Consider the following 14,543-nt stretch of genomic DNA (forward strand, 5'->3'; position numbering starts at 1 on the left):
GTTGTTCTGACCTCGGACAACACCCCCAGGAGGCCAGGAGAAGGGAAGGGAAGGGGGAAATTTTGTAAAAACTAAGGAAAAAAATATTTTTCTGCCGTGCAAAACCCCTTCGATTCCGCAGCGCTTTCCATTCCATTCCTCCCCGATTCCACCGCCGCGCCAAGCTTCTTCTCGGACTCCAATGGCGTACTACGGCGGTGAATGGTACGGGGGCGGCGGGGGGATGTTCCCGTGGGGGAGGGGCGCGGGCGGCGGCGGTATCGATGGGGCTGGAGGCAGCGGCAGCGGCAGCGGCGTCGGGGGCGCGAGGACGACGACGCTGGCGGCGCTGATGGCGACCAGGGCGTCCGCGCCGTCGACGATCCGGCGGGACGCGGTGCGGGCGGCGGAGGGTGTCGCGCGCGAGGTGCTGCTGCGCCTGCACCCCACCGAGGAGGCGGAGCGGCGCCGCCAGGGCGTCATCGCCTACCTCAAGCGCGTCATCGGCTCCTCGCTCGGCTGCGAGGTGCGTGCGTGCTCCCCCGCTCTCCCCAACCCCCACGGAACCCTCTCGTGCGCTAGCTTGTCTGTGCCTTCGCTGGTCCGGCCGCGGCGCCTCGGGATTCGCGTCGCGTTTAGCTTTGTGGGGGAAAGGGCTTTACCTTTTTGTTCGTTTCGTTTCGTCTCGTGCGGCTGCTTGCACCATTCCCGGCAGGAAGCCTCGTGCCGCTGCTTGATCCCGGCCGGTCGCCGCGTACCTTGCACTCTCGTGGAGTCGTGGGTCCTCTGCTTCGCCTCATCGAGCCTGCGCTGCTCCCGTCGCTTTCACCTGAGGCATGGGGATTAGGCCGTGGATGATTATACTAATCGGTCGGTGTGATTTGGATTAAGGCTAACCTGTTTATCTATCCTTATTCTACGCTGATCCTGGTCTTATTTTACTGAATCCCCGTTGACTAATCAGTCATCCTCAGTTCTGGTGTACTCGGAATCCTTGTCCCAACTGACATCATGTTGTACGTACTGTAATTATCTCACTTTTTAGTGCAGGGTTACAAGAGATCTTTTGCTCACTTTTTACCCTGTTTCTCATTCTTCGAATTTTTTTTACCCTGTTTGGCGATTAGGATTTAGGAACACTTGAAGCCTTTCTGCTTTGCTGAATTGCTGTGGACTGTGGTCGCTGTAGCCTTTCTGCTTTCTCCCGTCGCTTTCATGGGACCTGGGGATTAGGCCGTACATGATTAGATGGGACTAATCTTTTTATTAATCTTGTTCTATGCGTATCCTGGTCCTATTTTACTGATACCCCTTTTACTAATCAGTCAGTCTTATTGTATTGTGTTGTTTGTCCCAAGTGACATCATGCTGTAAGTTATTTTCTCTCGCTTTTTACTGCAGGGTTAGATCTGTTGCTTTCCCTTTTACCCTTGTGCTTGCGCAAGTACAGGTGTTGTTAAACAGGCGATTAGGACGTTTCTAGGTACACTTAAAAGCCTTTCTGCTTCTCTGTCTGTGGTGGACTCTGGTCGCTGTAGTCTGGGCTGTAGCTTTCTCCGTGTCTTTAGACAAAAGGCACGATCCATCCATGTTTGATGGCTTCATGCGTGTGGTTTCTGGAACGGGGAACGGAAAGGGTCAAACTTTACCACCCCCAAAAAAAGTAATTTCAGGTAGTTATCGTGTCTGGGTCGGTCTTTCGTCTTCGTCATAGTACGTGCATGCGTAGGTGACACTGTCACTGTATTCCTGGGTGACTTCATCACGTGCCTGAACCGAGCAGGCACCGGCATCTTTTCTTGATGCCGTAGTGCAATCTTCTCTGTATGAGGCGGCTAAATGCCTACGTCACAGATGGGAGTGCGACAGAGCACGAGCAAGAATGCAAGATTTTAGGTCGATGCAGCAGCCATCTCCACGGCATGGTGCGGCCGCATCCCAACATTGGACATGGGTATGCAACAGAGCAGCAGCAAAACTTAAGATCGATGCAGAGCAGGGTGGCTGCCACCGTCTTGCATTCAATTATGGTGCACACTTGGGATGGGGAAACTTCTGTTTGTCTGCATTTAACATTGATGGGGAGCATCATGTTGGGTGTTTATAGAAGTTCATCCTCACTGTACAGCGTAGGCTGTACCCACCACCATCTACAGATCTGGAAAGGCAATTAGTGGCCCTTGTTGCTGTTTTGCCCGTCATATTTATTCGGCTTCGTACAAAGTGGAAAGTGGTAGGAAGTTTGTGTCTAGTCATATGCATCAGCATAATAGAGTGTGCCCGATTTTTGGTCCTTCCACTTGTCGACAGTTGTTTAGTTTTTCTTCATTTGGTTTTACTGGAAATGCTCTTAGTGAGTTCCTATTATTAGAGGCCCTTTTGGGTTGAAATGCTATTCGATTGGTAAATCCTTATATGGTGAAATGCCAACAGATACTTAACAGGAAGCCAAAATGGCAAAGATCCCCACAAGGGAAGCAGCAAAATGGTTTTTCCACTTAACAGGATGTCATGTTCTAATTGTCCAATTGAAATGCATGTAACATTTGCTTGGTTGATTTTGCTATTAGTGTGCTGCACATTTTCTCCTTTCTTTTGAACAAGTGTAGCAAATTTTCTTAAATGACGATTCCTTTGTATTATCATAATCCAGGTCTTTGCATTCGGATCAGTCCCACTGAAGACCTACCTCCCTGATGGTGACGTTGATATAACTGTACTGGGGAACACATGGTTGAACAGTACGTTCATGGATGGTGTTCGCTATGTACTTGAGGCGGAGAAGCATTGCGATGCAGAGTTTGAACTGACGGGCTTGAATTTCATCAACGCAGAGGTGTATATTCCTACTTTTGCATCTTATGCTTAGCCCATTTATGTTTTCAAAGTAGCTGAGACACTTTATTTTTTTAGATAAAGTTGAGGCACATTTTGATATTACCCACTAACGTTGATTTTATTGTTCAACCAGGTCAAGCTCATTAAATGTGTTATTGATAATATTGTTGTCGACGTCTCTTTCAACCAGATCGGTGGTGTGTCCACATTCTGTTTTCTTGAGCTGGTATGCAAATGCAAACTTGAACTGTTTGCTCCAGTTGAACTTTTTCAGCTTGAAAAACACTTGTCTTCTTGAATAAATAGAATTATTAAGCTTGAATCCCAGCATGAATAAGCTATCATTACTGCTTCAGGTTGACCGTCAAGTTGGGGAAAATCATTTATTCAAAAGGAGCATTATGCTAATCAAGGCTTGGTGCTACCATGAAAGTCGCATCCTAGGAGCTCATCATGGACTGATATCTACTTATGCCTTGGAAACACTTGTTCTTTACATATTCAATATGTTCCACAATTCTTTGCATGGTCCTCTGGAGGTAATTATTGGAAGTCAGAGCTTATTTCAGACTTCTTACGAGCAGCTTTACATGAAGTGTGAACTAAATCTTTTGCATGTTACTGCTTTATTTAACAGGTATTGTATAGGTTTTTGGAATATTTTAGCAAGTTTGACTGGGACCAGTATGGCATCAGTTTAAATGGTCCTGTTGATTTGTCATCGCTGCCCAACTTATCTGGTGAGTTACATGCTCTTGTATTATTTTATTTTGTGAGGAATCACCACTGATGTGATGCTGTTCTAATTATTAAAATATGACTTGCAGTTGAACCTACAGCAGTACATGATGAACTATTGCTTGGCAAGGAGTTTCTTCAAGGCTCATTGGATAGGCTTGTTGTAATTCCAGACAGTTCGGATGGGTGCGACACAAATTTTCGCACAAAGTATCTAAACATAATCGATCCACTCAAGGGGAATAATAATCTTGGTAGAAGTGTCAGCAAAGGTTAGAATAACCAAGGCACTGTATCATTTTATTCTATTTATTTATTTATTCTGTACCACGTACTCTCGTTTGCTATGTTTAATCAAATTCAACATTTTATACAGTACACATTCATGTATGTGTGTTCCGTCTTTTCTCCAAAAATAAAATGCATGCGTGTTCAGTCATGTCACATGTAGTCATGTTCTTTCCTGCTTTGCATTGGGAGGAAAACTGAAAAAGGGATGTTTTCCACTTTTCCCGCTGTACGCACATAAGAAATTCCTTTAATGGATGGTTTTTGTGATAAGTGTTGTTGACATATGGTTTTTTCTGCAGCAAGCTTTTATCGCATACGGAGTGCTTTCTCGTTTGGTGCACAGAAGCTTGGTCAAATTCTCATGTTACCCTCCGAGCTTATTCCTGATGAAATTTGTGGATTTTTTGCAAACACGCTGAAGAGACATGGAAAGGGAGAAAGACCAGACCTTGGCGATTATAGTTCATTTGAATCCTTGCTTGGCCCTGAAAATGCACTTAACGGAGAAGGATCAAGCTTCAATTCTTGCATGAATGAGGGTGAAAACAGAAGTCCGTGTCACTCGTCGAAACTGCCTGACAAGGAATCGAATGTAGCAGATATGCATAAGAATTCAGGTAGATATTTGCCAGGTGATGTTCTAGATCTTCCTTGGAACAAAATCTGGTTCATGGAATATGCATCTGATTTCAGAGCAAATTCATCAAATTTAGCCAGTTTCAGGAGCCACTCATCCTTTTCTCGAGAGAATGGTAATGGCAACAGTGAGCAGTGCTTCAAGAATTATGCAACAGAGGAAGATTTGCATCTCATCAGTAGATTACACATGCCGCAACAGATTTATGCAAACCATCATATATTAGCTACCTCTACTCGTACAAATACTTTGGATTTTTCCAATTCTTGTCCTGTTAGTGAGTCAGACTGGACTGCTTTCCGTGCAGAAAAAAAGCCACTTCCATCCTTCTCACAACCAAATATGCTGGATCTCTCAGGCGATCTTGATCTTCACTTGGGATGCCTTCGCAAAGTTCAGTACCACCTGGAGTGCTTGTTTGATGAACTTCTGCAGGCAGTTCAAGAAGCATGTTTAGCTAGTGTGCTAGACGAGGATTCTTTCCAGATTCCAACTGTGAGCCTCATGTCAAATACCGACACTAGACCCCCAAGGCTATCATTAGCTTCATCTACTGATAGCGAGAGAAGAAAACTATCTTCAGTTTATTGTTCTTATAGCACAGGAGATGTTTCTCAGCAACCACATGCCGAGGACCAAGTGGATGTGGTTTGGTGGCAGAATGTACCATTGCCCTCCAACGTATTGGCATTGTCTTCATCTCTTGCAACTAATTCAGAATATTATCCTGTTTATTGGTTTTCTGACTCTCCTAAGACGCGTGGAACTGGCACATACATTCCCAAAATTGTAAGAACTCCTAGCACATGATCTTGTTTGTTTGTGCTCCATGGTTTGGAACTGTTTACGCTTTCAGTAAATTAACTCAGTTCCTGTTTGATTCCTTATGCACCAATTGTCCACCATGCCCTCTTTCCTTTTAAGGGTTTACATTCAGCTTTGATGATCTTCATTACAAAAGTTGTAATTTATTTTTGGTAGGCTGCGATATTCTTGAAATAGGGGTAGTCGACAAGCACGGTTTTTATATAGACTGGGAAGCATGTGTTAGTATATTTCTCGCTACTCTAGGTTATTATTCATTTCAACTCTACTCTCGTGTGTTTGTTTCCAGAGTTACAATATGTACAAGGAACGCATGACACCTGGAAGAGGAATCATGCCTGAAAGAGGAAGAAAGCTAAAACAAAGGCTACCTGATCAGAAGTACTCCTCACTTGAACAGGGATGTTCTGGTCCTGGAAATGAGCACACTACAGTTCACAGAGCAACAAACCAGATGCCGATGAAGCAGAACAGTTCACAACAGGATGGTTATTCAAGCAAGAGCTCAGTTCCAAAAGGAGGTTTTGTTCATTTCAGGGAGCAAGTAGCAACAGAGGGTGGAACCAAACCGGTTGCAACAAACCTGCCGAAGGTTCAGAACAATCAAGGCATTGCCCCCTCACCTGCCATTGGCGACTCGAGCAGAGATTTTGTCGAGAAGGGAAGACAGCCAAAATCATCATCATCAGGGATAGTACTTCCTCAGTTATGTCAAGGAAATCCCCCAGTATCTAATACCTGTCAGCCCTCCTCACCTCCAACAGCGGGTTATTGTCAATTGAAGGCACAAGTAGAGGAGAATCTTGAGTTTGGATCTTTGGGGCCTTTCTCGTTGGGACTTCTCTCAGCGCAGTTCGAGGAAGAATTCCCCCCTCTCCCTGCTACTAAGAGACCTGCAGAAGTCCCTCTCCGTACTAGTAAGACATCTGCAGAAGTCCCTGCCTCAACGGTGCTGAGCCCTAAGCCTGTTGACCGCGAAAGCAGGTAGCCATTTGTATCTCATAGAATAAAATTTTCACTTGATGCTTACGTTGCAATTACTTATTGCCCATACTGAGCTTTTGTTGTGCAAGGAAACGAAGAGAATTGGTTACTTCTCGACACTCTATGCAAGAAACTAGTCTCAATGGCAATGCTGCTTGTATACATCAAGCTATGTTCTTGCATTTTGTGACACTATATTATGTTGCTTCAACTTTGTGTAGACACCATCTGTCAAGAAAATTTCATAATATTTTAAATGAAAATGTGCAGGCCACAGGATGTGTACCAACTGAAAGATGAAGCTGACTTCCCTCCTCTCCAAGCTGGTTACCGCTGAGACTTAAAAGACACAGATGATAGAACTAATCAATAGAGTTAGAAAGTGAGAAGGGAAGTTCACATGAAGAGCGATAGGTGCCCCAGCAGGATTTTCGGGCGACAGCATTGCAAATTTGGATGCTATTAACCGTCGTAGTAGCGTGTGTGGTGCCATGTGAAACGATAATAATCCCCGTCTCTCCTTTCTTTTGTTTTATCTTTTCTTTCTTTCTTTTTTAGATGAATCCTTGTCTCGTGCATTCTGTAGGTAAGCAACCCCCTAGAAGAAGGCTCATAGTTTCGCCTTTAGCTTAGAAAACACCAAAAGAAAGAGGGGAACTCTCAAAAGGAACTATTCCTCTGTAGATCCCTAGTTTTAACTTTTGAAAAAAAAAGAGAAATAGAAGAAAAGGCATTTAGGTGCATCACCTTCTGTTCTGTGTGACTGTTTTCGTGCTTGCGTGCCAGCCTGATCATAATATACTCTATGCATCATGACTAACTAGTCTTATGAATAGTAGGCTCATTTTTGCAAGGACCTAAACTTGGCCCTTGTCCAGTTCCACAATATGAGAGAGAGAGAGAGAGAGAGAGAGAGAGAGAGAGAGAGAGAGAGAGAGAGAGAGAGAGAGAGAGAGAGAGAGAGAGAGAGAGAGGATTTTCCAAGCATGCCAGTGACATCTTGTGGGTTGTGGCTGAGGTAGTTGACAACTTGCGATGGCATCTCTTGCAAAGTCGGGCAAGGTAGAATAAGCATCTTCCTTGGCTGCACAATTGCAGTCTCAGTGCCGTGGACAGTGGGGAGTCCAACATTTTAATAATGGATATATATAATTAAAAAAAATGTTTGACAACAATGATAAGATCTAAAGTACAAATTGTTCATAACAATAACAACATCTCAACTAATATAAAGAAACTACAAAACAAAAAAATTGAAATTATAATACAACTTTACAATTCTTTATCTTTTGTAATAAATAGTCTTTCTCTTGATTTTTTTAGTTTTGTAAAATTTGCATAGCATTCGCTTTTCAAATTAAAACAAGCATTCAAAATACTAAGCTAAGCAATGGACGATCAGACTATCGTGTCAAGAAATAAATGCTCACCGTGGTCATGCCACCGTGCCCTGCCTCGGTCCCACAGCCGCACCTCGTCGTGGTCACACCATCGCCCTCTGCCCTGCCATTGAGCGCCGCCTCCACTCCACTAATGTCGTGACTTGTGCGTGCACCTCTAGGTCTCCAGGAATACAAGTTTGGGCGTTGGACCATCGTGAACTAGTTGCATAGGTGTTGGGTTGGGCCACCAGGCGCTTTGCGTATTTGGGTGTTGAGCTAACCAGCCTGTAAATTTTAGAAAATGCATTGACTAGAATGGAGTAGTTAAAGTCTCGACTCTTATGTTTACACACACCAATTGCAATCTAACTTATGTGCCATTATATGGTGGCTCTCAAGAAACAGAGTGCTTATGGAGTAAAATCAGAGTAACAAGGGATTCTACAAGTTACCAAGTGCCAACTCAACAGCTGAAAACTAGCAACCTTGGCATGTCATGCCAATCCATTCTAGTCAAATATTTTTTGCAAATATATTTGGTTGTACATCTGTACCCCATGCCCCCATATAGGCCTGCCCCTGGCCGTGGAGGACGAACTGTGCATGCTACAGTGGTTGAAAATAGTTAGCTGTTGCCGCCGTTGGCTAGGCCCTGCCCCTGGATCAGGATGTGTTGGCGCGCACTCCGCGGGCGGTGGTCTGTCGGCCATCCAGAACGCCATGACTGGGCTACTTGCGAGGGACCAAATCGACGCCGACGGCGGAGGGGGCACCCATTTCCTCCTGTTGTGGGCGGGTCACTCGACCTGGGCGTCCCATCTCTGGCGCAGAAAATGGCCGGCCCACTTTAGTTTTCCCCTTTTTGGACGCGGTCGGGCTTTTCTGCGTTGCCGGCTCCAGACGACGACAGCAACCAACAACAACCCATTCTGCTCTGATCTGGTCGAGACATGATCGATGAGCGTCCTCTTGGTCGGAGAGCTCACGGTGAACCCGCACTCTTCGCTGCTGTTGCCTTCATTGATGCACTCGCATTCCAGGAACTAGAGCAGAAAGCATCAGGACGCCGTAGACACATCGGCACAGCGCAGCCCGAGGCACGAGCATTTCGTCGAGCATCCTAGCCGCGCCCATGGACTAGCACGTGCTCGCGTTGCCCGCTGACGGCTCCGTCCTTCGCCGAGCCGGAACGAGTGGGATGCACACGGAGAAGAGATGGAAGGAGAGAGCAGTCCTTGGCGAATCTCTGGAGTGAACTCTTTGCATTTGTTCTCAAGGGAAGCTCTCGTGAGAACTCCAAATGCAACAGAAGGGAAATAATGACTTGTATCATGCGTCTGAGACACTTGTCCGCGTGTGTGCGTGTAACACTTGTACGTTTGCCTCCATTATGCGCCACGTGATACATATCAGCTCCAGTTGCAGTCAAATTTGGTCCTTATTACGTTTTTCCGTTACTAAAACTTGTCGTTCTGGATAAGTTTCAACTTGTCACTATGCTATATCTAGGTGCCTTCCTGCCGCCTGGTCTTTAAATATAATTTTTTGAAGTCTTTTTTAGACTATGAAAGTATAATTCCCTAGTTCGATTTCTGCAGATGATGCAGCTAAGTGGACTCAAACATTTCAGGGTAAGCGAACAGCCGCTGATCCAGAAGCAAAATAACTTAAGAACATCCTGTACAGTAGAGAAATGGCGGCAAGCCTCCAACTCCAACAGATTTAGAACCAGGCTGCTACGGAAACCTTACATAGTCCACAAGCATGACCTTCCCCGCAAAGAAATGACAAACAATGCGAGCATTCTCCACGGAGCCAATCTCAGCACTCGAATGAAATAAAATACTGGAGAATTGGTGATGTTTATTTTCATAATATACCAGCGTGCTGTCAATCAGGCTTCACCCTTTTGTGATCAACTTGAAGAGACACTGACGGCAGGAGTAAAAATGTACATCTTGCAGTCATGCACGTCAACTTGTGCTCCGAAAGTTCCTACGACATTTTCTGATAGAGTTTCATGCTGAAAAAAGATGCAAAATTCATCAATCAGTTAGTGTATCGTGCAGAAAATGCTAGCAAGATAAGGATTTAAGAATGATAAAGATCTTAACAAAGCCTATTTTGTCTGCAGTGCTGATTGGTAGATAACTATACTATTCGCACGATCATTCTCCCTGGTTAGCTTGAGATGTATATGAACTTAAATTCGTGCATCCAGAAAGCGAATGGAAACTACCCATGGACCTTAAGAAAACTAAAATAACAAGAATGCTCATCCCGTTATTTGTGTTCCCAAATATCAGCAAATACTAATATCGCATGAGAACTGCTTTTTGTTGCCCCCGTGTTTTAAAGAGATGAGTTCTAACATCTAATAGCAATTGAAACTATTGGACTTACCTTCCACAGATCTCTGACAGAATAGGCAGATGACCCATCAAGGCCTACTGCTGGCAATTTCATTGTAATATTACCAGTCTCCGAACAACGGTTCCATAGAGCAACAGCAAGCCGATTTCCAGAGAGAGGGCCAGCCCACACCTGCAACCACGAGTTACATTGAGAGTTTCACATAGTGATGCACTGAATTTTGAAACTTTGCAAACAAGTTCCATTTGTAATAGTTGAATTCCATACGGGCATGAAGCAGCCACTCTACACCAAAAGCTTATGCTATTAGACCCAAACTGCAAAATTCTATTGAATATTGTCTGCAGGCTTTGGTCCATTGAACACTATAAGCAGCTTTTACCTATTACAAAAACCAAACAGTCAACCTAAGATATGCTCATCGTTAGGCTGTTAGTGGTTTAGTATCACCGAGTCAGTCCAAAAGACTAAATTGCTGGAGGAACATTATACAAAACAATTGTTATGTTCATATCTGATCATACCTCTATATGCATGACTTGTATGCATAAGTTTTTCATGCATAGAACTGTTCTAAATAGTATTTTACAACTGTGCAGTGAAAATTTAAGACACATCATGAGGCCAAACCCTATGACTACAACACTGCCTAGTAAATGAAGGGAAAATGAACAGTTAAATCACCTCGCGACATCCATATTTTCCTTGTCCTAAAATTTTTCTTCCTTGAACTCCGAGAGGATCTGCAGAAAATAGAACACATTTACTCAACAGATCATGTAATTAAATGAGAATTATCGACTTGATTTTTCTGCCATGAGAATATAATGATATGCCAAGAAATTCTATACAAAAAAAGAGAAGGTAATCAGTTACCTTGTTCGCCCACAAACAAGGTTCAGAATAATACCTTGGTTCACTTGAATTACTTCCTTGTTGCTCAAAATTTCCAATGTTTCTGAAGTCATATTTCTGACATCACACCCGATTAATAGAGGAGCCTGAAGCATACCAGTGCACAAGGACTTTTTAGCAATTAACACATTAGAAGATCCTTTTTTTCGCATCTGAAGGAAATATTAGGAAGTGGAGAAATCGATACAAGTAATAACACTTGTGTAACCTGTATTATGCGATAATATTACAAGTTAAAGAACAGATCTAATTAAATTCCTACCGCTGTCATGAGAGCACTAAAACATGGCATAGTAAAAGAGTTTAGTCTAAAGCTACAGTGTTCCAGGAGATATTTTTTAAAAACTCTTCAGTTTGCCCATATACACAAGTGCCCTATAAATAAGTGAAGCAGTAAATGAAATGTGATCATACAAAATTGACCCAACCCTAGTAAGTGCTTACCTTCATGAGAGCCCAGATGCTAAAATGAGAGCGATACTCTGCAAAGGTCATGCCACCATTTCCTACCTCCAGCATATCTGGGTCTGCAAAAAAAAACAGCGGTCGAATAATAGTATACAGTATTTTAACAGTCTCTGAAAGCACATAAAATTGTTGATATCTTGTACTCCTCGCTAACACTATTACCATTCCAGCCACCAGGTCCAGCATATGACGCCCACTTGTTATTCTTATCAGCAATGTCTGTCATGCTTATTTTCACCAGATACATAGATTATAGATAAGTCAGCATGAGAGCCCATCAACATAACTCTATATTCTTTTTTCAACATAACTGTATATTCCTTTTTTGGGGGAAAGAGCATGAGTCACCTTTTCCACGTATCCACTATGTCATCTGTTGTACGCCAACTATTGCCAACTTTTCCAGCCCATAAAGCTGGATCATCCTGGCCCCTAAGATAGAATAGGATGATAGCACATCACACACATCTGAACTCAACAAGATAGGAGGTTGAGCATGACATGTAGCAGTAGCAAAGGAACCTACCATTCGCATAGAGAGTAGAATATCTGGCGCCCCGTTGAATTTAGAGCATCACGCATAGGAGGATACCTGCGAGTATGACATCATTAAACAAATTTTAGCACTACAGGTTAAGGTCATATGTGTTATAAACTGTGGCTGACACTAAGGGAAGACATGTGAGTCTTCATACCTTTTCTGAGGCTTTATTCCCAAATTGTAACAGTTGTCATACTTCAAGTAGTCAACGCCCTGAAAATAAATTTCAGTATTCATGTACAATGAATTAGTACAATTATATGCATGTTTTATGACAGTTCAACATAGTTCAAGACACAAATAGGTAACTTGCTATTAACATTTAGATCAATATTGTGCAGGAACTATTTATACATTAATAGTTCAGTTAATGCTTCTTGCACATACCCATGATGCGAAGAGATCTGCATCGTCTTTTTCATGAAAGAGTGAACCAGGTCGAACTTGACAAGTAGATACCCTGAAAGAGTTAACTAGTTATACTTTTTGGTTACTGGAATTATTATTGACGATGCTAAACTAGCATACAGAACCAGATATTCAAATCATCTAAAATTGGGATGTCCACTTACCCAGCATCAGAGTATATCCCAAGTTTTAGGCCTTTCCCGTGCACATAGTCTGCAAGAGCTTTGATGCCAGAAGGGAAAGTCTTCGGATCAGGTAGCAATTGATCCTACATGTACAGGAAAGATATATAAGAAACTGTACAGATAAAGTGATGATGCATATATTAGGATAAATCAATTTCGTGAGCTAGAGTATTAATCCATCCGAGATGTGGCACATAGAAAGAATGTGTTCGAATTTGCAACATAAGATCATTTTGCTTAGAATAAAGTGGATCAAGACTATGTTCAAATTTACAGAAAACTACAATTTAAAAAGAAACAAGGCTTATGGAAAACTTACAAGAAAATAAGTAAATAACAGAGCTGTTTGAACAAGAGTATGTTGTATGAACAATATTGCACAGATTATGAAAGGTTTGGAGCACAATGTAGAGTTCTTTTGTGTGTATAAAATCAGTAAAAATAAGATAGGTACATAAGCATGTGGAAGTATTTCCATTTAGATTGCATACACAGAAGTCCGGTTTTCATTGAAACCAGGAAAATTCATTGTATTTTTTTAGTGAAGTATATAAAAGAAGACATTCGGCAAGTGCAAAAAAAAAAAAAAATGCATCACTCAAGCATGAAGGTTAAACTTACGAATGATGAAAAAAGCCAAAACAAAATACACATATTAACAACCTAACTGATTTCAGGACAGGTATCAGCATACAAAGGGACAAAGCATTTGAGAAATCATGGATTAAAAGCAGCAAAGATACTCTCTTTTTTCTTTTTGGAAAACTGCGGCAGGAGATACTCATTACCTTCTTTCCTCTTATCACATAGGACCAACAATCATCTGAAGAAGGAAGCAACAAAAAATTGATAAGATAAACAAAATAGTTCCTAAAACCAACAATACGTAGTATTGAGCCAAGTGGTGTACCGATATTTACATGATTGTAACCCAAATCAGCCAATCCCGTGGATATCAGCGCATCAGCTGTTCAATAACATGGGGAGAACATTTAAATACCTGTCTGAGCCAACTCTACTCTAGAGAACGCATTTGCCTCCTATAACACGCAAACACCAGGTGCTGCTTGGAAACATGCCACTTGAATAGTGAATCGTACTAATCTATTCCATGCCCCTACCCAACCGAGTAATCCGTTTATATTTTTGAGCAATGGAAAGGCACCAGATATGGAAACAGTATGAATTGGATTCAAATTTGCCGCGGATAGAAAGTAGTGAGGAGACTGAGCCGGCGAACCTGTCTCTCCGATGAGCGTCTCGTTGATGTTGCAGGCGAAGAAATTCCAGCTGTTCCACCTGCGCGCACGACGTAGAAAACGATTAATCAGTTAAAATTTGATCGTAACGCTCTCCGTAAAGGTGTATCAGAGGCACCGCAAGCGCATCCGCGCGAGCCAGAGCAACAGCGGTTGGGGTGGGGTGGGGAGCAGCGAGCGGGAGCGGGAGCGGCAGAGAAAGAAGTTACCCCATCTGCGGGGTGAGGGCGAGGCCGTTGTTGAGCTGCAGCTTGCCGTAGTTGGATGTGTCGTAGAGGCGGCGCAGCGCGGCGGTGGCGAGCGGCTCGATGCGCCGCCGCGGCGCCACCCTCGCCGCCGCGGCCGGCGAGAGGAGGAGGACGGGGACAACGGCGATGAGGAGGAGGAGGAGGACAGGGAGGCGAGGCGGCACCTCCATCTCTGCTCGCTTCGCGATGCTTCTCGCGCACTCTGCTTCGTGCTTCCTCGCCCCGAATTCGAAGGAGTTGATCTGTCTGTGCTGTGCTAGCAAATGCAGGGGAGAGTTTTGTAGGGCAGAGCGAAATAATGGCCCCACATGTCGGCTGGCGTCGTACATTGAGGGCCCACATGGCATGGACGGGATCTGGAGGGGCCCGCTGACTCTTATTGTGCTCTATCCAGTCCAGATGATTATATACGGCTTGGGTGCTCTGCAAAGATGGTTGTACCCAATCTAAATTTTCGATTGTCTTTTTATGT

The 14,543-nt window shown here is 43.5% G+C and overlaps 2 protein-coding genes across 3 annotated transcripts; one reads left to right on the forward strand and one right to left on the reverse strand.

Annotated features, from left to right (window-relative positions):
• Nucleotides 1–252: 252 nt before the first annotated feature.
• On the forward strand, nt 253–7,025 carry LOC133893156 (uncharacterized). Its single transcript, XM_062334127.1, has 9 exons — nt 253–505; nt 2,633–2,815; nt 2,951–3,043; nt 3,174–3,356; nt 3,455–3,557; nt 3,645–3,827; nt 4,146–5,272; nt 5,598–6,292; nt 6,563–7,025. The coding sequence occupies exons 1-9, from the start codon at nt 332–334 to the stop codon at nt 6,627–6,629; spliced, it is 2,808 nt and encodes a 935-aa protein (XP_062190111.1). The 5' UTR covers nt 253–331; the 3' UTR covers nt 6,630–7,025.
• Nucleotides 7,026–9,321: 2,296 nt separating this feature from the next.
• Nucleotides 9,322–14,336, reverse strand: LOC133892780 (alpha-galactosidase 3). 2 transcript variants are annotated; one of them, XM_062333730.1, is made up of 15 exons: nt 14,033–14,336; nt 13,805–13,863; nt 13,475–13,531; nt 13,353–13,387; nt 12,544–12,647; nt 12,359–12,431; nt 12,126–12,184; nt 11,957–12,022; nt 11,779–11,862; nt 11,593–11,657; nt 11,407–11,489; nt 10,958–11,048; nt 10,732–10,790; nt 10,078–10,218; nt 9,322–9,697 (listed from the first exon to the last, which is right to left on the reverse strand). In XM_062333730.1, exons 1-15 carry the CDS (start codon nt 14,239–14,241, stop codon nt 9,590–9,592), a joined length of 1,293 nt encoding a protein of 430 aa, XP_062189714.1. In that variant the 5' UTR covers nt 14,242–14,336; the 3' UTR covers nt 9,322–9,589. The 2 variants fall into 2 exon arrangements, with proteins under 2 accessions (XP_062189714.1, XP_062189713.1); XM_062333729.1 differs by having other exon boundaries at nt 13,353–13,531.
• Between the last annotated feature and the right edge of the window lie 207 nt (nt 14,337–14,543).

This window comes from Phragmites australis, chromosome 15 (assembly GCF_958298935.1).
Source record: "Phragmites australis chromosome 15, lpPhrAust1.1, whole genome shotgun sequence".
Classification (NCBI taxonomy): Eukaryota; Viridiplantae; Streptophyta; class Magnoliopsida; order Poales; family Poaceae; genus Phragmites; species Phragmites australis.

Excerpts from the sequence above, each read along its gene's own strand:
- LOC133893156 (XM_062334127.1), top strand. The coding sequence starts at position 332 with ATGGCGACCAGGGCGTCCGCGCCGTCGACGATCCGGCGGGACGCGGTG. Across the intron at positions 3,357-3,454 it reads CTTTGCATGGTCCTCTGGAG|GTATTGTATAGGTTTTTGGA; the intron begins GTAATTATTGGA and ends TTTATTTAACAG. Across the intron at positions 3,558-3,644 it reads ATCGCTGCCCAACTTATCTG|TTGAACCTACAGCAGTACAT; the intron begins GTGAGTTACATG and ends TATGACTTGCAG.
- LOC133892780 (XM_062333729.1), bottom strand. The coding sequence starts at position 14,241 with ATGGAGGTGCCGCCTCGCCTCCCTGTCCTCCTCCTCCTCCTCATCGCC. Across the intron at positions 12,648-13,352 it reads ATGTGATAAGAGGAAAGAAG|GATCAATTGCTACCTGATCC; the intron begins GTAATGAGTATC and ends CTGTACATGTAG. Across the intron at positions 11,658-11,778 it reads ATAGTGGATACGTGGAAAAG|CATGACAGACATTGCTGATA; the intron begins GTGACTCATGCT and ends GGTGAAAATAAG.